This window comes from Pleurodeles waltl, chromosome 4_2 (genome assembly GCF_031143425.1).
Source record: "Pleurodeles waltl isolate 20211129_DDA chromosome 4_2, aPleWal1.hap1.20221129, whole genome shotgun sequence".
Lineage (NCBI taxonomy): Eukaryota > Metazoa > Chordata > Amphibia > Caudata > Salamandridae > Pleurodeles > Pleurodeles waltl.
Genome location: NC_090443.1, coordinates 69986742 through 70009041, shown reverse-complemented (window position 1 = coordinate 70009041; position 22300 = coordinate 69986742). Strand labels below are relative to the sequence as shown.

The window sequence follows — 22300 nt, the reverse complement described above, 5'->3', positions numbered from 1 at the left end:
GTAAGAAATCTGCCTTGGTCCTTAACACCACCTTGTCTCTATAAAAGGAAGTGTATGGGAGTTCCACACTAAGAGCCTGGAGCTCACTCACCCTCCTAGCTGACGTAATGGCAACCAGGAAAAACGTTTTTAAAACCAATAACCTTAAGGAACATGAATACATTGGTTGGTTCAAACGGTGAACCCATCAGAAATGCTAACACTAAGTTCAAATCCCACTGCGGCATAACGAATGGAGTGGGCGGAAACTTGTTAGCAAGACCCTTAATGAACCTCAAAACTATTGGGGACTTAAACAAGGAGGGTTGGTCTGGTAGACACAGAAAGGCTGACAGTGTGGACAAGTAACCCTTAACAATCGCAACTGCACAACCCCTCTGTGCTAAGGACAGCGCAAATGACAAAATGTCCGATAAGTGGGCACGCAAGGGATCAATTTGATTCTCTCCACACCAAGTCACAAATTTAGCCCACCTGCTTGCATAGACAGATTTGGTGGAGTGTCGCCTGGCCGATAATATAACGTCCCACCACTTCTGGTGGGAGAGAAAAAGTACTCAGATTGCCCCGTTCAATCTCCAGGCATGTAGATGCAGGCTCTGGAGGTGGGGGTGTAGAACCTGCCCCTGCGAGAGGAGGTCTGCCCTGTGAGGGAGACGGAGCAGGGGGCACAGTAAGAGTTGGAGAAGGTCTGAATACCACACCCTTCTTGGCCAATCCGGAACTATGAGGATGACTTGGGCCCGGTCTTGGCGAATCTTCCTTAGAACCCGAGGAATCAAAGGTATGGGGGGGAAACGCGTAAAGCAATTGGCCGTACCAGGACATCTGAAACGCGTCCCCCAACACTCCTTGCACCGGATACTGGAGGCTGCAAAACGACGGGCAGTGCGCGTTCTCCGATGTGGCAAACAGGTCTATCTGAGGAAACCCCCACATCTGGAAGGTGTAAAGGACCAGGTCTGGATGAAGATGCCACTCGTGCTCGGTCGAGATGTGCCGCCTCGTACATTTAAAACTCCGGCCAGATGGTTTGCTACCAAACAAATCCGATGGTCCTGTGCCCAGGACCAGAGTCGCAGAGCTTCTCTGCAGAGAAGGTACGACCCCCACCCATCCCTGCTTGCTTATATACCACATCACGGTAGTGTTGTCCGTCAGGACCTGGACCGACTGACCGCGAAGGGAAGGGAGGAAGGCCTTGAGAGTCAGACGTTTCGCCCGCAATTCTAACAGATTGATATGAAACATCTGTTCCACTGGAGACCAATGACCTTTGACCTCCAGGTCCCCCAGATGAGCTCTCTACCCTAGAGTGGAAGTATCCGTTATCACTGTGGCCACTGGAGGTGGCAGCGAGAACGGCCTTCTTCAGAAAGGTTGCCGACGGCAGCCCACCATCGAAGATCCGCTGCAGTGTCTCTGGAGATCCTTATCGATTCCTCGAGATCTCCTTTGTGTTGAAACCACTACCTGCGGAGGTACCACTGAAGAGACCTCATGTGCCAGCGTGCATGAGTGACTAACAGAATGCAAGAAGCGAACAGACGGAGCCGACGAAGGACCTTGAGGACTGGAACGGCCGCTCCATTCTGGAACATTGGAATTAACGCCTGAATGTCCTGAATCCGCTGCGGTGGAGGAAAGGCCCTATTCAATGTTGTGTCTAGTACTGCCCCTATGAACAGGAGGCGTTGAGAGGGCTCCAGGTGAGATTTGGGCACGTTCACTGAAAAGCCCAGATCGAACAACAACTGGGTTGTCGACTGCAGGTGACGCAGTACGAGCTCCGGAGACTTGGCTTTAATCAACCAATTGTCCAGATAAGGGAATATTGCTATCCCCCTCCTCCTGAGCTCTGCTGCAACCACCGCCATCACCTTCGTGAAGACTCGAGGTGCTGAAGTAAGACCATACGGAAGGACCGCAAACTGATAGTGTTGCGATCCCACCACAAACCGGAGATACTTCCTGTGCGACTTAAGAATCGAGATATGAAAGTAAGCATCCTGCAAGTCGACAGACACCATCCAATCCCCTTTGTTCAACGCCAAAAGCACCTGTGCTAGGGTCATCATTTTGAACTTTTCCAGCTAGAGGAACCAATTCAAAATCCTCAGGTTCAGGGTTGGCCTCAACCAACCATCCTTTTTGGGGATCAGGAAATATCTTGAATGCTCTGGAACCAACTCTACTGCACCTTTCGACAAAAGTACTAGAACCTCCTGTTGTAATAAAAGGAGATGGTCTTTCGAACAGAAGGATGGGCTGGGAGGGGGAACCTCCTAAAAGGGAAGAGTATAGCCTTTCCCCCACAATATCGGTGACCCAGGAGTCCGATGTTATTGACTCCCACATGTGGAGAAACTGCAAGAATCTCCCCCCTACAGGAGATGCATGCGAAGGGATTGATGAAGGACTAAGGCTGCTTTCCCTGATGCACCCCTCCGGAGGAAGAGGAAGAAGCAGAGTGCTGCTTGGTGGCCCCTCTGGTACGAACCCTACACCTTCCCCTATGTGATCTATAGGGGTGAGTCTAATGAAATCTCCCTCGAAAGGAAGAGCCACGCCCAAACCCCCTGAACCTCCTGAATGCTCATGAAGGAGTGGAGACGGAGGCCTGCAAGTCTAATGACTTTGCAGTGGACCTACTCTCCTTGAACCGCTCCAAGGCAGAGTCAGCCTTTGTCCGGAGAGTTTATCCCCATCAAAGGATAAGTCAAGCAGGGTTGACTGCACATCGGGAGAGAATCCTGAAGATCGTAGCCAGGCATGCCTTCTTGTTGCTATGGACATGCCCATTGCTCTGGCCACGGAATCAGACGTGTGAAGTCCAGATTGGATGACTTGAGTTGCCGCCGCCTGAGCGTCCGTCAAAAGGTTCAGAACCTCCTGAGACAATCCAGGATGTGTCATCTTGGCCTCGTCCATCAGGGCATAGATGTACCTGCCCAAGATACAGGTTGCATTAGTTGATTTCAGGGCCATGCTGCATGAAGAGAATGCCTTTTTTGCAGATTGGTCCATTCTCTTGGATTACCCTGTCCGAAGGGACCCCTGGAAAAGATCCTGGAGCTGTGCAGGAGGAACATGAGGCTGCACCACCAAGCTCTCTGGAGTTGGATGTTTTGACAAGAAACCTGGATCCCCAGGAGCCACCCGATACCTCCTTGCCACAGACTTGTTCACTGCTGTCGAAGTCACAGGCTTCTTCCACACCTCCATTATCGGGTCTACGAGTGCCTCATTAAATGGAAGAAGTGGCTCCGCCAAAGCGGAAGAAGGGTGCATCACTTCAGTGAGAATGTTAGTTTTTATTTCAGCAGCTGGAAGAGGAAGGTCAAGAAAATCCGCCGCCTTCCTCACCACCGAATGGAAAGATGCAGCCTCTTCGGTGTACTCCCCAGGAGATGCTAAGTCCCACTCCGGGGAAGTGTCCAACCCACTGGCAGTGTCCAAGCCCTGTAGGTCTCCCAGGAGCTCTGTGATCTCACCCACTTCCAAGAACTGTCTCTTGTATTCCTGCTCCTCAAGCAGCCTCAGAGCCAATCTCCTGGAGCGCAACCTGAAGGCCAGACGGGCCAACTCCCGGAGCCATGTTGGCAAAAATGCTAAACATCACATTTAGAAATGCGGAAGGGTCTGTACCTGGCGCCGGAACGTCAGATATCCCTGTGGAATTGGCACCTGAGGTGACACTGCCGTCGGTTCGGACATCTCCGTCTGCGCCGGTGAAAATGCTGGATCCTGGTGAGGATCGGCCTCATAGACAGATAGAGGAGATGTAGGAGAAATAGGAGTTGTCTGAGGCGGAGGTGTTACCGTCTGACTAACATCCCATGTCTTACGGCGTTGAGCTGATGGCGACCTCGAGCGGGATCGGTCATTACTCGACCACTGTCGTGATCCATGCCGGAAGTCTCGGTGACGTCTGTGCGACTTCGAAGATTTAGAGGAAGACCTAAGATGGTGATGTCTGTCCTTCTTCTTTGATTTCACCAAAAATAACTTGTCCCCCGCTCCTTCAGTGCTTTCGGATTCATAGGCTGGCATGAACCGCACTCCTCAACTTCATGGTCAGAACTCAAACACCACAAGCAATTTTCGTGTGGGTCTGTCACCAACATTCGGCTACCGCACTCACTACAGGTTTTAAAGCCCGATTTATGTGGCTGAAACATAGTAACATTCGGAGTGAAACAGTAGCTCCCTGGAGCCTCGAAGAAATAACCGTTACTCGAAGGCACGGAAAAAAGGGAACTGACGTCTGCACGCTGACGAGGACCTCTTATTTCCTGGATGACGTCAGACGGCGTCGCGTGGGCGTCGGGCAATTGTGACGTCCTCGTCAACGTGCAGAGCTAGAAGAAAATTTCCGTCGGATGCTGGTGCATGGGGAAAATTCATTAGGTGAGGAAGCCACAGGTAGTTGTATCAATCAGAAAAGGGCACTTTCCTACACTCTCCCATAGGAAATCCTTTGTACTGCCTTCCTCTGCTTGAGCTGGTCAAACAGCAGGAGGGCAGAAACCAGTCCGAGGGGTGGCAGCAGCGCAGGCTGCCTGGAAAACCCCAGAAGACTAGTAGGAGCAATGCTGGGTGGTCCTCTCAGGAGCCCCCTGAGTGCATGGAATCATACAACTAATACTGGCAACAGTATTGGGGTATGATGCCGACATGTTTGATACCAAACATGCCCAGGTTCGGGGTTACCATTATGTAGCTGGACACAGGTGTCCAGTACACGGGTAAAATGACTTCCCCGCACTTACTAAGTCCAGGAAAATGGAGCTGGGGTTCGTAAGGGCACCTTTGCTCAGGAAGGGGTGCCCTCACACACAGGTACCTGCCCTCTGGGCTAGGAAGGCCTGCCATAAGGGTGACTTAGTGACCTAGTGCAGTGATCTGTAGTGAAAAAGGTGCACGCACCCTTTTATGCAGGCTGCAAAGGCAGGCCTGCAGACACATTAAGCATGGGCTCCCATGGGTGGCCCAATACATACTGCAGCCCATTGGGAACCAGTATGCCAATTGTGGGATGTGCTAAGTCCTAAGCAACCAAATTTAGAGGGAGAGAGCACGATCACTGGGGTCCTGGTTAGCAGGATCCCAGAAGACACAGTCAAAACACACTGACAGCAAGCAAAAAGTGGGGGCAAGCATGCCAAAAAGAGGGTACTTTCCTAGACCCCTAAAATCCCCAAAAGGATTGTCCCCAAGTATGAGCAAGGTGATGAGATCACCAAGTGGTTCACAACCTTTGAGAGGGCTTGTGGAATCATAAGATTAAAAAGGTCTCACTGGGGATCTCTCCTTTGGGAACTGTTCACTGATAAGTATAGGGATAGGCTCCCCAAACCTACTGGTGCAGATGATGAATCCTATGACCGCATGAAGGCTAACCTGATTGAGGGCTTTGGATTAATTATTTATGAGTATAGAATTAGATTCAGGGGCTCACAAAACCTCGGGCCAATCCTGGGTTGATTTTGTAGAAAACTCAGTGAAAACACTAGATGGTTGGATAACTAGAAGTGGAGTGCATGACTATGATGGGCTTTATAATTTCTTTGTGAAAGAACATCAATATCTGGTAGACATAGGTCCAATTTCTCCCCAACAATTGGGAAAGAAGGCACAGCAGTGGATCAAGACTAGGGTGACCAAGACTTCCAATGGGGATGACCAAAAGAAGGTTAGAAAACCTCCCCAGGAGGCAGTGTGATATACTCCTAGGCATAAAGAAAAAGAATCCTCTGTAGGCCCCCCCCCAAAACCCAGTCCAGGTCTTGTCCCAAAAGCAAACCCACTAACAATCCCCCAGGGGTAGCCAGTGCAGCCATTGGGGAGGACTCCTCAGATAAGGAGGTCCTTATAGCCTTTAACTGAAAAGTAGGCCCCACAGGTGAGTTGGGGATTCCAGAGGGGAATAGACACTTCCACCACCTACTGGTGAATGGAATACCAGCCACTGCTCTGAGAGATACCTGTGCCAGTCACACAATTGTGCATGACAGGCTGGTGCTCTCAAACCAGTACACCCCAGGTGTCAGGGTAAGGGTTAGCCCTGGGGAGGTCACTAATAGGCTTGTGCCTTTAGTGGCCCAAGAAATGGGTGGGACCCCTAGCTGGAGAAGGGTGGTAGTCGGTACAGACCTCCCCCTTGATTGTCTCCTTGGAAATGACCACCCAGAAGTCGGTCAAAGCCCTGAAGAGGAGCTGGTCAAGTACCAGTCCTCTCCCAAGGATTCTTGGGGTGCTGCCCCTGCAGTCTCTGCAAACAGACCACAGAAGAAAAATAGTAACAGAAGTGCAGGAAAAGTGGGCAGCCTTTAGCCAAGGTTCCAGTAAGCCAGGAGATTCTGCTCCAGTAGGGGAGAACTCCAAAGTTGGCACTGGTGTAGGCCAGCCTGACCCACAAGAAGTCCTGACCAGTCAGGCAACTGTTAACTATGAGTTGGTGGTTCCTCAGCTAACAGGGGAGAGACTGGAAGGAGAGTATTTACTACAAGAGGTAGTCACCCCCACTCTAACACTGCCCCTGGCATGGGGGTCTGACCCATACCAAATAGTAAGATAGGCCCCATGACCCTGCTGGTCATGGTGGGGTTACTCAAGGTGTGGGTAACCTCTTCGGGTAAGCTTGGGCTGGCCATGGCTAAGACAGAATTAGCAGAGGTTGATCCCTCTGGCTCCAAGATAAAAAGAATAGGTGAAGACATTAAACATGCAGACAAGAGGCAATCCAGACTGGGTCCTATCACTGTTGAAGTAGGTCAGTTCCCCAGAGGGAATGACCTGGGTAGGAGGATGTAGGACAGAGGAGGCCCTACAACAAACCAGCCTATTTTTCTCCTCTTCCTCACCTGACAGACTAAGAAGACTCTCCCAGGTTTGGCTGAGTCTCCTAGCCTGTAAGCTAGGGGGTGGGGGTAGGGGTGGATGGGGAGGATGTGGGTGGGAGGGGGTGGTTTGTAGGAAACTGGCCCTTGTTTGAAACACCCCCCCCCACACACACACTTTTGCCTGATATTTGTTGCTAACTTGACCAAGTGTGTGCTGGGATTCTGCTAACCAGGCCCCAGCACCTGTCTTCTTTCACTAAACTGTACCACTGTTTCCAAAGTTGCCACACAGCTAAGTCCCTTATAAAAGGTGTCAGTGGTACTAAGGGCTCTGTGACCAGGGAGGGTCACTAAGGGCAGCAGCATGTATTGTGCCAGCCTAAGGGACCCCTCACTAAACTCATGCACACTGCCATTGCAGAATGTGTGAGTTGGTGGGGAGAAAAGGATAAAGTCAACATGGCATACCTCTCTGCGTGCCATGCCCACAACCCACTGCCTGTGGCATAGGTAAGTCTCCCCTCTAGCAGGCCTTACAGGCCCTAAGACAGGATGCACTATACCACAGGAGAGGGCATAGATGCATGAGCAATATGCCCCTACAGTGTCCGTTCTTAGACTCTAAGTGCAGTGTGGCCATATTGAGTACATGAGCTAAGAGTTTGCCATTACAAACTCCACAGCTCCAGGATGGCTTCACTGAAGACTGGGAAGTTTGGGATCAAACTTCTCAGCAAAATAAACCCACAATGTTGTATGTAATATCTCCAGAGGGAGATATACCAATGTCAGTTTATAAGTAGTGCTGTAATAAAGTATCCTTTATTTTTGCAACACTGGCGTGCTTCTTTCTGGTGGCCAAGTTATTGTCTGACTACTATGGTATTGCAAGTGCTTTACATTCCTCCTGGAGAAGCTTTAACTGATGACCTCGGCTACCCCTAGAAAGCTTCTGCTATCTTGACACCTATTCACTATCACTAAGGGTTTCCTGGTCTCAGAATAAGTGTGCACCATAATCTGAGGCAGCCTCCTACAACTGGATTCAGAAGATTTTTGAGCAGTAACCCTGCATGTCGGTAGGTGGTGTTGTTCGCCTCCACGCCAGAAGTGACGTGCGTTGTACCTATATAGGCACCAATCCGGTGCGCTGACGTGCATTACCTTTGTGACTTTCGATGCCAGGAGCGTGGAGCAATGAGAACTGACCACTGGTGTGATAAGTTAAGGCCCAGAGAAGGGTGTTCCTTACATCGTTATCGGTTCACAGAGCAGGGAGGATGAGAAGGCAGGTAGGGAATCTGCGGTTTTATGGAGAGTCTCTACCAGATAAGGGGTTACCGGAGGTAAGTAACTTGTTCATCTGACAGAAGCTTCTAGTCGCAGATTCCTTACATTAAAATAGATTCCAAAGCAATACCTCCCTGGAGTTGGGTCTGCGAAATCAATTAGATCAGAAAGTTATGCAGGATAGAATGGGTGAAGTGCCCATCACGTCAGACCGGACTGTTTAGGAAGCACTGATTTGTGAATGTGTGCAGGGATATCCATAATGCTGCTTGATAGATGTCGAGTACAGGCATGCCACATGCTAACGCAGCGGTCGCAGCCTGGGCTCTGATAGAGTGAGCGTGCAAGCACTTGGGGTTCCTTCTTGGCCAATGTGTAGCAGATCTGAATGCAGAGAATGATCCCTCTCGAGATGGTTCGTTTCTGCACAGTCCTTTAAAAAAAAAAAAAAAGTAAATATTTTTTAGCTTCTGCGTAACAAATGAAAAGTTGATCGTCCATCTGCAACTCTTGGAAGGGCCAAGACAGAACAAGAACGCTCTTTTTGGGTCCAGACAGTGGATCCTCTCCTCCTCTTTCGAGGGATGAAGCTGAGCAAATAAGGTAGGCAGGGTGCTGCTCTGGGTTACATGGAAGGCAGTTACAACCTACGGAAGGAGGAATGTGTTCAAAGAACCAGTTTGTCTGGGTAGAAGGTGGTATAAATAGGGTGCAGAGACAGTGCTTGCAATTCATTGAACCTCCTGGCCTATGTTACGGCTACTGAAAAGACAGTTTTGATGGTCAATAGCCAAAGAGGCCAATAGTACAGACGCTCAAATGGCTCACATCAGAAAAGGGTGAACAAGGCTGAGATTCCACGGAGGCACAATGAATGACGTTGGGTGGGAAACATCCCGCAGTCCTTTAAGGAACCTAGCTACAAAAGGTGACTGACAGAAAAGGTTGGTACGGAAAACACAAAAATGCCGAAATGGCAGAGAGATAACCTTTAACTGTGCCCAGAGCAGAGCCCTGCTTGGTGAAAGATAAAGCAAACAAAAGAACCTTCGATAAAGGTGCAGGAAGGGATCAGCACTGTGGGAAGCACACCATGACACACACTTATTCAATTGGCAGGCATATACAGATTTGTTGGAGGGACGCATGGCTGCCAGAATAATATCATAGACTTCAGGAGTAAAGTCGAAAGCTATTAACTGTCCTTGCTCAATATCACTGCATGAAGGAGGAGAGTGTGCAGTTTTGGGTGCAGCACCTTTCCCTGTTGCTGCAACAGAAGATCTTCTCGAAGAGGCAGCCTGACTGGGGGACTGATGGTCATGCTCAATATCTCTGGATACAAAACTCTCTCATGCCCAGTCTGGAGCCAAAATAATGACTTGGGCCCTGTTGTTCATGATATTCTTGAGAACTCTAGGTAGGAATGGTATTGGCTGGAAAGAGTACAGGAGGCCGGAGCTCTACTCGAGATGAAAAGTATCTCAGTGGGAGGTTCGCCTTGGAAACTCCAGTTTCCAAAACTGCTGGCATTGTGTGTTCTCCGAGGTAGTGAGCAGATCTAACCAAGGCTCTCTCCACTGCTGAAAGAGACCATGCACCACCTCCAGATGGAGATGCCATTCGTGACCCGCTAGGTATCTTCAGCTGAGTTTATCCAACCTGGTGTTCTGAGAGGTCACCAGGTGTTCAACCACCAGGGATACGCCCTGAAATTCAAGCCATGTCCAGAGAAGCAGGGCCTCTTTGACTGAACACCTGCACCAGGCTTCCCATGATCAAAGGAAGAAAGGATTTAAATCCCAAGCTTCTCGCCCTAAGCTCCAAGAGATTGATGTGGAGCTTAGACCTTAGATCTCCACCTCTCTCGGATGGCTGCCTCCAGTCCTGGAGCTCCCTCTCCAATCAAGCATGGCACTGGAGCTCTGTGTCAGGCATTATGATGGGGTGCCACCGCCTAGGGCGTCGGCACTGGAGCAAGCGCAGAGGAAGATCTTGGTATCACCTGCGGCTGTGCTCTGTATATGACATGGAAGTCATGGGGCCTGACGGGTGCCGTGGGCGGACCCACCAACATGTGTCCAGTAGGGACCCCTTCTGCGCCCATGGGGCCCAAAGGTGCTCCAGTCGGGCCGGGCCTCCCAAATATGAGGAGCATTGCCTAATGGAATTTCTTCAAGTGGGTGGGGGGTCGCTGTAGGGAGTATTGGGGAAGCACGAAGCAGATCTGGGTTCAGGTTCTGCCAACTTGTGGGATGTGGAGTGCTGACGCTCTCACATCTCATTGGAAGACTCTGATGGGCACGAAGAAGTTGAAGACCTCTTCGACTTCTTGGATTATTTGTTTGTGGGACTTACCCGACAATTTGGAATGAGACTATGACTGTCAGATAGGGGTCAGGGAACGGTATCTGGTCAGTCCATGTGGTCGGGACCTTGAGTGTCATGGAGTCAACTGATGTCAAGTGGTGAGGAGCTTGAGGGAGCACTTCCTCAGCGTCTTCGGATGGAGGACGCTTCAGTCCTCGCAGGTCTTGGAGTCGCGGTTCTGCTCCAAGCACTGCAAACACACAAAGTGAAGGTCTGTCACCGACATATGTCTGTGACAGGCCCCACATGGTTTGAAAACAGCCGATTTCTTGGGTTAGATACCTCCCACCAGGAGAAAGTTTCTCAAAAAACATATGACAAAACAATTAAAAAAAAGCCTGTCAAAAAGCGATTGAGGTGTAGCTCATACCGGAAAAGTGTTATCCGGTGCAGAAAGGAAAAAACTGACTTCAGTGCCCCTTCGTAGAGCCAATATAGGTACAGTGCATGTCGCTTCCAGTGCAGAGCCAAATGACCCGACCTACTGGCACACAAAGGTACTGCTTGAAAATCTTTTAGATAGAGTCTCTATCAGATATTAGCTTTACCTCCATAGTGGGGAGGTACGGGACCAGTACTTCAGCAAATCTTCTGATGATCATGGCAAACAATGTGCTTTCCTAAGTTGTTGGTCCGATGAGTTGGGGGGACCAATCCAGTATTTGGTGAGGTATTCAGGTCCACTGGCATCTTGCTGTTCACGTATCAATTTTAGTCATCATATTGTTGGGAAAACTTGTCCCCATCAACCCCATTAACATCTCGGTATGGCTGACTCTGGTCAGAGTCTGAGCCAAATAGGTGGTGCAGTGTCTGTGCGCAACTGCGTTTAACGATATTATGTCAGAGTTGGAAGGATTGAGTATTCGCTTCACTGTATCAGAATCAGGGTGCGGCATCGGTCTAGATGGATACAGCTAAAAGACAGACACGACAATCGATTGTGGGGCTCCTTTGCAAGAGTGTCCACAGATTTGATGTGCAAGACTCCACCAGGACTCCTCTGCATCATTTGGTTCTACTTCTGTCCACTGGAACTGCAACTGACTTCAGGAACCCACAAGACTGCAACTCCCGAGACAACCTCACCTTGCAACATTGTTTCCCTGGCTCCTTCCAGCAATTGCGACATTTTCCCGGCAGTGCATCCTCTGGTGTCGGAAAGACTTCAGCTGCACTGAGAAGCAAGAAGGTATCTCCGTTAGAGTGAAGGTATCACTTCCCTGCATCTGCAAGCACCTACAGCAACTACGTCCGGCTGCGTGGATCTGCTCTCCTCTGGAACTGTGTGGATCCTGCATCACTGGTAATGGTCTGGAGTGGTCCCCCTTGGTTCTCTCTACCATCTGTCCAACTTGGTAGACGGTGAGCCCTGGCATTTCCTTGCAGGATAGTACCCCTGTGCACTGCAGCTCTTGCAGCAACCAAGGCTTGTTGTCCCCTGCTCCAAGGGGTCTTCAGGGTCCGAGTATCCCTGGCCCCCAGCACTTTATCCTTCCAAGGACAGTCTCCTCTCTGCTGCTCCAGCGACATCGGACTCCCCTCCAAGTGTGCTGATTGGGCTTCACTGCAACGTACTGTGCCTGCTGCAAGTGGATTGCCTGTGTGGGGTTGTGACTGCTTCTGCTGACTGCTGAGGGTCAGCCCAGACCGTCCCCCCAAGGGTTGAGTCTCCAGGACCTTGCTGGTCCTCTCCAGCCTTGCAACTCTCTCTTGCATTTGCCAAGGTTTGTTGGTGGTTCTCCTGACCACTGATCATCTGCAATCCGAGGATCAACGTGGGACACCATCTGCACCTCTCCAAGGACTCCTCTGTAGGTCCTGGGCTCCACAGCTGGTCTTCTTCTGCCCCCATCGACCCAGGTGTTCATCTACAGAAGGGTGGGTAGTGGCTCCTGCCCCGACTGGACACTCCATCATGGACTGGACTCTGTCCTCTTCTTTTGCAGGTCCTTCTCTTCCACAATCCACCTTTGGTTTTCTCTACTCTGGTCCTGTTCTTGCACAATCCATTTTCTAAGTCCTCTCGTTAGTCCTTGGGAACACCAGACTCTTACCTCTGCTCTCCTGGTCGCTGGGGGTCACTAAAGTACTCACCTCTTGGGGTCCAGAGTTTTCCCAGCTTCCCAATAACTACTCCATACCTTTGGGTGGGGGACTTCACTTTGCATTCCACTATTTTAGTATGTAGATTGGCCCTCCCTTAGGGCCCTCACTATATTCTACAATTCTTGCCAATGCTTGTTGTTTCTATTGCTATTGTGTATAAATATAGCGTATACTTACCTCTAGTCGGAAGGACTGCCTATAAGTAATCTAGTGTGGTGTTACAGCAATAAAGTACCTTTATTTTTGTAACACTGTGTGCTTCTTTCATGTGTGATAAGTTATTGTGTGACTATTGTGAGAGTGCATAAGCTTTGCATGTCTCCTAGATAAGTCATGGCTGCTCTTCCACATCTACCTCTTAGAGCCCTGGCTTCCTAAACAATGTCTTCATTCACTACCAGGGATTGCCTGGACCTAGTATAAGGTGCCGACACCATAGGTGCTCACCACATACCAGGCCAGCTTCCTACACAGTGCATCAGGACTAGGTTTGGAATTAGTTCCTCAGTGGAAGACAAGCAAGACAGAGTGGCACAGTTACATCCTTGTGTCTTTTTTGGAGATCAAAAGTGGAGGGAAAGAGGCCTCAAGTTAACAATTACAGAACCAAGTCACAAAATGCTGAACATCCAAATTGTGAGAAAGAAAGCATCAACTAAAGGTTGCACTAAATAACCGGATGTTCAGAGACCATAAAACATACATTCTGAACAGAGGAAAGATGTGTATTTGCTAATGTGTAGAGGGAGCTGTCACTCCAGTCAAAATGACTTGAACATACACAATTGTGTTTATGTTAAAATTGCTCCGTGATCCTTCCTTCGGCACTGATGGGGATGTTATTCAACCATGTATGTTAATCCACAGAGATTCTAAGCTGGAGAAACAAATGCACCAGGAAGAATATATGATGCACACATAAAAGCCTAAAATGTGATATATAAACACAAGTTACAAAGCCACTTGCTTCCAACCTATGCTTGTACTTCCTAACAATGTGTTATTAGCTCACCCGCCAGTCAGAAGCTTCTCTCTCATGGTGGAGAAATCCATGGGCTTCTTGATGACTTTTCGGTACCCTGGAACCAGCCTGGGGTTAACAGGTTCAAGGAATGGCCAGGCGTCATCCTGCGACTCCATCTCCATCAGAATTATTCTAGAGAGACAGCACAGTAAGGTACACAAGTCTTGGATTAAAGACTTAAAATCTCCAATAAGCCTTTCATCAAGGTAAAATTCCCTATCCACTGAATAGGTGACTAGCAACATTCTGGACACAATGAAGCAAATTAATCTGTTCAAACTGGAACCATTTTAGAGGTCTCCCTGCATCTAAGATACTGGGAGCTGGAAAGAAGAAATGTATTTTTCTTTTAAAAATCTAACATTTAGCAAGATAATAGATTATGAACAAGTCATTATTTTACAAAATCACCTCAGGTATCTAGAATGATAGGGGTTACAGATAGTTAATACAGAGGACATCCTTAACAGCCGCCAAAAAGACGATCTTCCATTTCAACTGTCTTGCTGCTGGAAAAAAGTGGGTCAAAATAGTGATCTACAATATTTAGAAGGCCTCTTTGTTCCCAAAAAGAAGTCAAGTTCATGAATTCTGGAAAAATGGGGGAGACAAAGAAAGTGTCTCAGAACTGCTTTCTTCTAAAATGAATACGGCAAATAGAATATTTCCCTATATCCCCAAGCTAAATTGAATCTTACAGAAATAATTTTGAAAAAGCGAATAGAAAAAAGTTCAATGTTAAAAACAAAGCATTTTTTTCCTACGTTGCTATGTTTTTAGTAGCGAGAAAAGAAGCTAATTAGTTAACCAACCTTTTCATAAATTAAGACCAATCCGCCAATCTAAGAGCCAAAAGTTATTGGGCAACAATGAAACTACAGTGTTCATTCATAAGGAGGCCATCTTAGAAAGCTATCAACCATGTTGAACAACATATTAATGGGTGGAGAAACAACTTGCAGCAAACATTTGTATTATGGTGTGAGGCATTTTCTTGGGGTTCAAATGTAAGTAAGCATAGGTTTCTAGGTACTAAATACAACAATTTATATTGTTTCCCCCTAATGCCCTGTTGCACTCCAATAAGATAACCAAGTATTAGCACTGGCATCTTACAGCAAAGTCGAGCAGCCAAGACTTACTCAAGAAATTGATATGAAGTAGATACTTACAGCGTACACATCAAATTAACATTTAATTTTAAAGTCCAGATCAACAAGTTACTTACCTTTGGTTATGTTTTTTTTTCTGGCAGAGACTAGCTAATCAAAAATGTCTTTAATGTAGAATATTCCCAGGTGTCAGACTTGATATAGAAAATCTTGAGCAGTACCTCTGTGTTACGGTAGGTGGTGGAGAGCAACTCCGCATCTGGAGTGACATGCACAGGTGCACTGACATCAGTTTCTTTGGTGACTATTTCTGCTCTAAACACACGGAGGCACAACTGATCAATGTGAGACCAGAGTGCAGAAATCTAACAGGCTTTAGGGTGAACAGGCTATATCGCAGAGCGGGGAAGATCAAAGGGCTAGTGAGGAGTCTTCAGTTACATAGAGCCTCTAGCAGAAAAAGAGTTAATGAATATAAGTAACTTGTTTTCTATTCGATACGTCTAACCACAGAATCCTCACCTTAGAAAGATACCCAAGCAATTTCTCCCTGGAGGTAGGACTACGAACAGGCAGGTTTGACAAATCTGGCTTTCCAAGAAGTAGTCCGACATGAATGTGTGGAGTGAAGCCCATGTGGCATCTTGGCAGATGCCCAGGACAGATACCCGCATGCTAACGCAGTAGTAGCCGCCTTGGCCTTGACAGAATGGGCCCACAAGCCCTCAGGAGGCTGCTCCTTAGCTAGGATGTAGCAGATTTTAATGCAAAGTACAACTCATCGAAAGACGATCAATTTTAGCACTGCTGTGCCTTTTTTTTCGCTCCAGAAAATCCAATGAAAAACCGATTGTCCACCCATTGTTGTTTGATGTGACTGATGTGAAAACATAGGGCATTTTTTGGGATATAATGATGTAGCTGAAGGAAGCTGGCCTGGTGTGTGGTGAGCACCTATGGTCTTATCACCTTATACCAAGTCCAGCTATCCCCAATTAGTGAAGTGTAGGCAGTGTCTAGGAAGCCAGGGCTCTCTAGAGGTAGCTCTGAGTGAGCAGCCAAGACTTATCTAGGAGACATATTGCAGTGCCACTACTATAGTCACACAGCACTTACACACGAAAGAACCAAAGTGTTACAAATATAAGGGTCATTTATTATAGTAACACAAATGGAAAATGCCACTTACCCAGTTTACATCTGTTTGTGGCATGTAGTGCTGCAGATTCACATGCTTTGCATATGTTCGCCATCTAGTGTTGGGCTTGGAGTGTTACAAGTTGTTTTTCTTCAAAGAAGCTTTTCCGAGTCACGAGATCGAGTGACTCCTCCCTCTCGGTGATTGTGCGCATGGGCATCGAGTCCTTTGTTAGATTGTTTTCCCACAGGAGGGTGAAGTAAGGAGTGAAAATTGTATATGTATATATACATATAGTGAGTATAGAAGATGTGCAGGCAATGTATATACATATTTACATAAGAAAGTACCACAACAGCTACAGGCTTCCGGGGAGGAGGGAGGGTGCATGTGAATCTGCAGCACTACATGCCACGAACAGATGTACACTGGGTAAGTGACATTTTCCGTTCAATGGCATGTGTAGCTGCAGATACACAAGCTTTGCATAGACTGAAAAGCAGTCTCCTCCTAAAATAAGCGGTGGCTAGCCTGTGGGAGTTGGAGTAGTTTAAAATAGTGTTTTAAGCACTGCTTGACTAACATTTACTTGTTGGCGAGATAGCACATCCACACAGTAGTGCTTAGTAAATGTGTGTGATGTGGACCATGTTGCTGCTTTGCATATGTCTGCCATTGGTATATTTCCGAAGAGTGCCACTGAAGCTCCTTTCTTTCTAGTAGAATGTGTTTTAGGAGTTACTAATAGTTGCCTTTTAGCTTTCAGATAACAAGTTTGAATACACTTTACTATTCATTTGGCTAATCCTTGTTTGGAAATATGATTACCTTTATGAGGCTGTTGAAAAGCCACAAAAGTTGTTTAGATTTTCTAAAAACTTTTGTTCTGTATATATAATACAAAAGAGCTCTTTTGAGATCAAGAGTGTGGAGAGCTCTTTCAGCAACTGATTCTGGCTGTGGAAAGAAGACTGGCAATTCCACTGACTGACTGATGTGAAATGGTGAGACAACTGTGGGTAGAAATTTTGGATTTGTCCTAAGTACTATTTTGTGTTTGTGAATTTGGAAGAAAGGTTCTTCTAAAGTGAATGCTTGAATTTCACTTACTCTCCTTAAGGAAGTAATTGCTGTTAGGATAGCAACTTTAGATGAGAGAAACTGAAGAGCGCAAGAATCCATGGGTTCAAATGGTGGACCCATAAGCCTTGTGAGCACAATATTAAGATTCCAGGCAGGAGCTGGTGGAGCTGTAGTTGGAACAACTCTTTTAAGGCCTTCCATAAAAGCTTTTATGACAGTAATTCTAAATAGATAGATATGCGATCTGTTTTGGAGGTAGGCGGATATTGCTGTTAAATTAATTTTAATAGATAAATATGCAAGATTTGCTTTTTGTAAGTAAAGCAAATAGCATACAATATCCTATACCGATGCTTTAAGTGGATCAATGTTTTTGGGTTGACACTAATATACAAAACGTTTCCATTTAGCTGCATAGCACTGCCTGGTTGTAGGTTTATGTGCTTCTTTTAGAATGTCCATACATTCTGATGGAAGCTGTAAATATCAAAACTCTATGACCTCAGGAGCCAAATCACCAGATTGAGCATACTGGGATTGGGATGCTTGATTTGACCTTTGTTTTGAGCCAATAGGTCTGGTCCGTTTGGGAGCTTGTGATGTGGTACTACAGATAGATCCAATAGTGTTGTGTACCAGTGTTTACGTGCTCATGTGGGAGCTATGAGTATCATAGTGAGGGAAGTGTAATGGATCTTGTTGACCAGAAAAGGAATTAGTGGGAGAGGGGGAAAAGCGTAAGCAAATATCCCTAACTGATCCATAGAGCATTGCCCTTGGATTGAGGGTGTGGGTACGTGGATATGAAGTTTGGGTATTTTGCATTTTCGCTTGTTGCAAAGAGGTCTATGTTTGATGTTCCCCACATGTGAAAGTACTGATGAATTACTTGTGGGTAAATCTCCAATTTGTGTATTTGTCGCTGAGTCCTGCTTAAGAGGTCAGCAAGTTGGTTGTGTATCCCTGAGATATACTCTTCTAATAGTTGAATGCGATTGTGAATTGCCCACTTCCAAATCGTCTGTGCTAGAAGTGATAATTGAAATGAGTGTGTCCCTCCCTGTTTCTGTAGATAATGCATTGTTGTCATGTTGTCTGTCCTTATTAACACTGTCTTGTGTGTGATCTGTGGCTGGAATCCTTTTGAGTGCTAAGAACACTGCAAACAATTTCAAGTGGTTTATGTGGTACGTTTGCTGGATTGAGCCCCATTCTCCCTGTATTGTAAGATTGTTGAGATGGGCTTCCCAACCTTTCATTGATGCATCTGTGGTGATTATGGTCTGTGGCACAGGGTCCTGAAATGGCCGCCCTTTTGATAAGTTGGTGTGATTCCACCATTGCGGAGAGTTGCAAGTCTGGCGGTCCAACAACACTAGATCGTGAAGTTGACCCTGTGCCCGAGACCATTGTTGTGAAAGACACTGTTGCAGAGGTCTCATGTTTAGATGGGCATTGGGCACTATTGATATGCAGGATGCCATCATTCCCAACAGTTTCATAGTAATCCTTACAGTTTAAGTTCGATTGTATTGCGGCTGAGATATGAGACTGTGGAATGCTTGAATCCTTGTGGGTTTGGGTAGGCTAATGCTGACTGAGTGTTCAGAATTACTCCCAGATTTGGTTGTATTTGGGCTGGCTGAAGGTGAGACTTCTGGTAACTTATTGTGAACCCTAGATTGTGTAGGGTATCGATTGTGCATTGTGTGTGTTGTTGACAGGTTTGAATGGTGCTGGCTTTTATGAGACAGTCGTCCAGATAGGGAAAGACATGTTTATACTGTCTTCTGAGGTATGCTGCAACCGCTGCTAGGCATTTGGTAAATACCTTCAGTGCTGGTAGCACTTTGAATTGGTAGTGCTTCCTTGCTATCACAAACCTTAAGTATTTGTGGTGTGCTGGATGTTTGGGAATATGGAAATATGCATCTTTTAGATCTAATGCTGTCATGTAGTCTTGTTTGTGTAACAAAGGGATGACATCCTGAAGAGTGACCACGTGGAAATGCTCTAAGTGAATATACTGATTGAGAGGTCTGAGACAGAGGATTGGTCTGAGTGCGCTATCTTTTTTTTGGTATGAGGAAGTATAGAGAGACTCCTGTTTCTTGTTGAGTGATGGGTACTACCTCTATTGTAGAAGTGATTCTACCTCTTGTTTTAGCAGGACAATGTGTTTTGGAGAAAGCCTGTGTGAACAAGGGGGAATATTTTGAGGAATGGAGAGGAGTTCTAGGCAATAACCATTGTGGATAATTGACAGTACCCATTGATCTGTTGTAATTTTGTGCCAATGATGGTAGAAATGTTGCAGTCTTCCTCCCACAGGAGATGTTTTTCTGTGTGGGGATGCAGAGAAAGACACTGCTTTGATGAGGTGGAGGCACCTCTTGTGGCAGTGGACTTGCCCATAGTTCTGAAGAGGTGTCCTTTATAGGATCCTCTGAGAGATCCCCTAGAATAATACTGTTGTCCCTGATTTTGTTGGGAAGTAGACACCTCTGATGTTTGGGGTTTAAAAACTCCTCTGAATTGGGGCTTGCAAAAAGTACCCCGAAAAGGTGTTGTGTAAAGGGCACCCGTGGCCTTTGCTGTATCAGAGTCCTTTTTTTAGTTTTTTGATGGTAGTATCCAACTCTGGTGCAAATAGCTGCTGTTTGTTAAACAGCATATTAAGGACCGCTTGTATCTCAAGGTTGAATCCTGAGGACCACAACCAAGCATGCCTTCTGATCATAACGTTAGTATTTATATCTTTTGCTGTGGTATCTGCTGCATCTAGGGTGGATCTAATTTGATTGTTGGCAATAGCTTGTCCTTCCTGCCACTACCTGCTGTGCCCTTTTTTGGTGTTCCGTAGGGACATATTGGAGGCACTCCTGCATCTCATTCCAATGGGCCCTGCCATACATGGCTAAAAGAGCTTGGGAGTTGGCAATTCTCCACTGATTTGCAGTTTGAGTTGCAACTCTTACCTACTGAATAGAATTTGCGGCTTTCTTTACCAGGGGGAGGAACATACCCTATGGACTGGCTGTTTACCCTCTTTCTAGAAGCACTCACAACAACGGATCAGATGGTAGTTGTGTTATGAAGAGTGGATCTGATGGTGTGGCTTTATATTTTTTTGACTACTTTCGGTGTGAGTACTCTAGCCTTTGCTGGTTGGTTAAAAATATCATCAGCATGTTTCAGCATGCCTGGTAGCATTGGCAAACATTGGTATTATTTATGTGCAGTGGATAGAGTGTTGAATAGAAAGTCATCCTCTATGGGTTCAGAGTGTAGCTGCACAATATGGTATGTGGCTGCTCTAGCAATCACCTGATTATAGGCTGAGGTGTCTTCTGGTGGAGTTGGCCTAGTGGGATATAGATCAAGCAGCAATCTGCAGCTAGACAGTCTCGACCAGATAATGCTTTCATGAAGGTAAGTAATTTGTACACTTGTTAGAGACTCCTAGCTGCAGATTCCTTACCTTTAGAATAGATACCCAAGCCATACCCTCCTGGCGGTGAGCTGTGGACGGAATCTTCTCATACAAAAAAGTCCTGCAGGACCAAACGGACAAAGTGCCCGTCTCTACGGACCTGATTGTCCAGGCAGTAATGTCTTGCGAACGTGTGCAAGAACACCCATGTCGCTGCCTGACATATGACCAGGACTGGAACACCCCATGCTAACACAGTGGTAGCAGCCTTGCTTCTGAAGGAATGAACTTTCAAGCCCTCAAGAGGCTGCTTTTTGGCCAGTGCTCAACAGATCTTAATGCAGAGAACTACCCAGTGCAAAATGGATCGCTTCTGCACTGCCCAACCTTTTGTTGCTCCCAAGTACCTCATAAACAGTTGATCATCTACCCAGAACTCTTTTGTGCAGTCAAGGTAGAACGACAATGCTCTTTTTGGGTCTAGTCAGTGGAGTCGCTCTTCTTCATTAGAGGGATGTGGTGGAGCAAAGAGGGTGAGCAGAGTGGTGTTCTGACCCAGTTGAAATGGGGTCACCACCTTCGGGAGGACAGAGGCATGAGTTTGAAGTACCACCTTGCCCGAGTACATGGTGAGATATGGCTGCTTAGATGAGAAAGCCTGCATCTCAACTCACCCTCCTGGCAGATGTTACTGCCACTAAGAAGGCTGTCTTGATGGTGAGCAGCCGGAGAGGACAGTGGTGTAAGGGCTCAAAGGGAGCACACATGAGGCATGACAAAGGGCATAGGAGGATATATATATATGTACAAGCCATTTAAGAAATCTATTTACAATTGGAGATTTGACTGACAAAGGTTGATCAGGCAGCCGAAGGAACACCGATATGGCGGAAAGATACCTTTTGAGAGTGCCCAATGAGGAGCCCTGCTGGGCGAGGGATAAGACAAAGAGAAGAATGGCAGAGAAATAAGCAGAAAGAGGATCAATAGATAATAGAATATACAAAGCAATTCCAACAGCAGATGTTTACCATCTTAGTGGAGGGAAGCCTAGCTGCCGAAATAACTTTACAGACTTCGGGAGGAAGATCAGAGGCTATCAACTGTCGCCATTCAGTCTCCACGCATGAAGGCGCAGAGCTGATAGGTTCGGGTGGAGTACATACCCTTGCGGCTGAAACAGAAAATCTTCCGGAAGGGACAGCCTGACTGGAGGATTGATGCTCATTTTCAGAAGCTCATGATACCAAACTTTCCGTGGCCAGTCCAGAATAACCAGGATTACTTGGGCACGGTCATTTTTGATCTTCTTGAGAACTCTGGGCAGAAGTGGTATGGGCGGAAAGGTATACAGGAGGCCTGACCTCCACTCGTGGCGAAAAGCATTGCCGAATGAGTGCCGCCTTGGAAACACCAATGAGCAATACTGCTGACACTGCGCGTTCTCTTCGGAGGTGAACAGATCAAACCAAGGCTATCCCCACTGCTGAAAGAGTCCTTGTGCCACCTCCAGATAGAGTCACCACTCGTGATCCGCTAGGTATTCACGACTGCGTTAGTCTGCCCTTGCGTTCAGAGAACTGCTAGGTGTTGAAACACCAGGGTTATGCCCTGCTGTTCCAGCCATGTCCAGAGACACAAGGCCTCTAGACAAAGGGTTCATGACCCCACATCGCCCTGCTTGTTGCAGTACCACATTGAGGTGGTGATGTCCATGAACACCTGCACCATGTTCCCTTTTACAATAGGAAGAAATGCCTTCAATGCCAGTAGGATCACCTGGAGCTCCAGTAAGTTGATATGGAGTCCAGATTCTGCCAGAGACCAGAGGCCTCTGATCTCCACCTTTCCCAGATAGCCACCCCATCCCAGAAGGGACACATCTGTCACCACTGT

The 22300-nt window shown here is 47.1% G+C and overlaps 1 protein-coding gene across 5 annotated transcripts in view; it reads right to left on the bottom strand.

Annotated features, from left to right (window-relative positions):
- The window catches only part of BAZ2A (bromodomain adjacent to zinc finger domain 2A), an 867588-nt gene that overhangs the window by 38825 nt on the left and 806463 nt on the right, over positions 1–22300 (bottom strand). For all 5 annotated transcript variants that reach the window (XM_069230685.1, XM_069230689.1, XM_069230688.1 and 2 more), the window contains one exon: positions 13627–13770. In XM_069230685.1, the coding sequence (XP_069086786.1) occupies positions 13627–13770 (144 nt within the window). The remainder of the gene's footprint in view (positions 1–13626; positions 13771–22300) is intronic.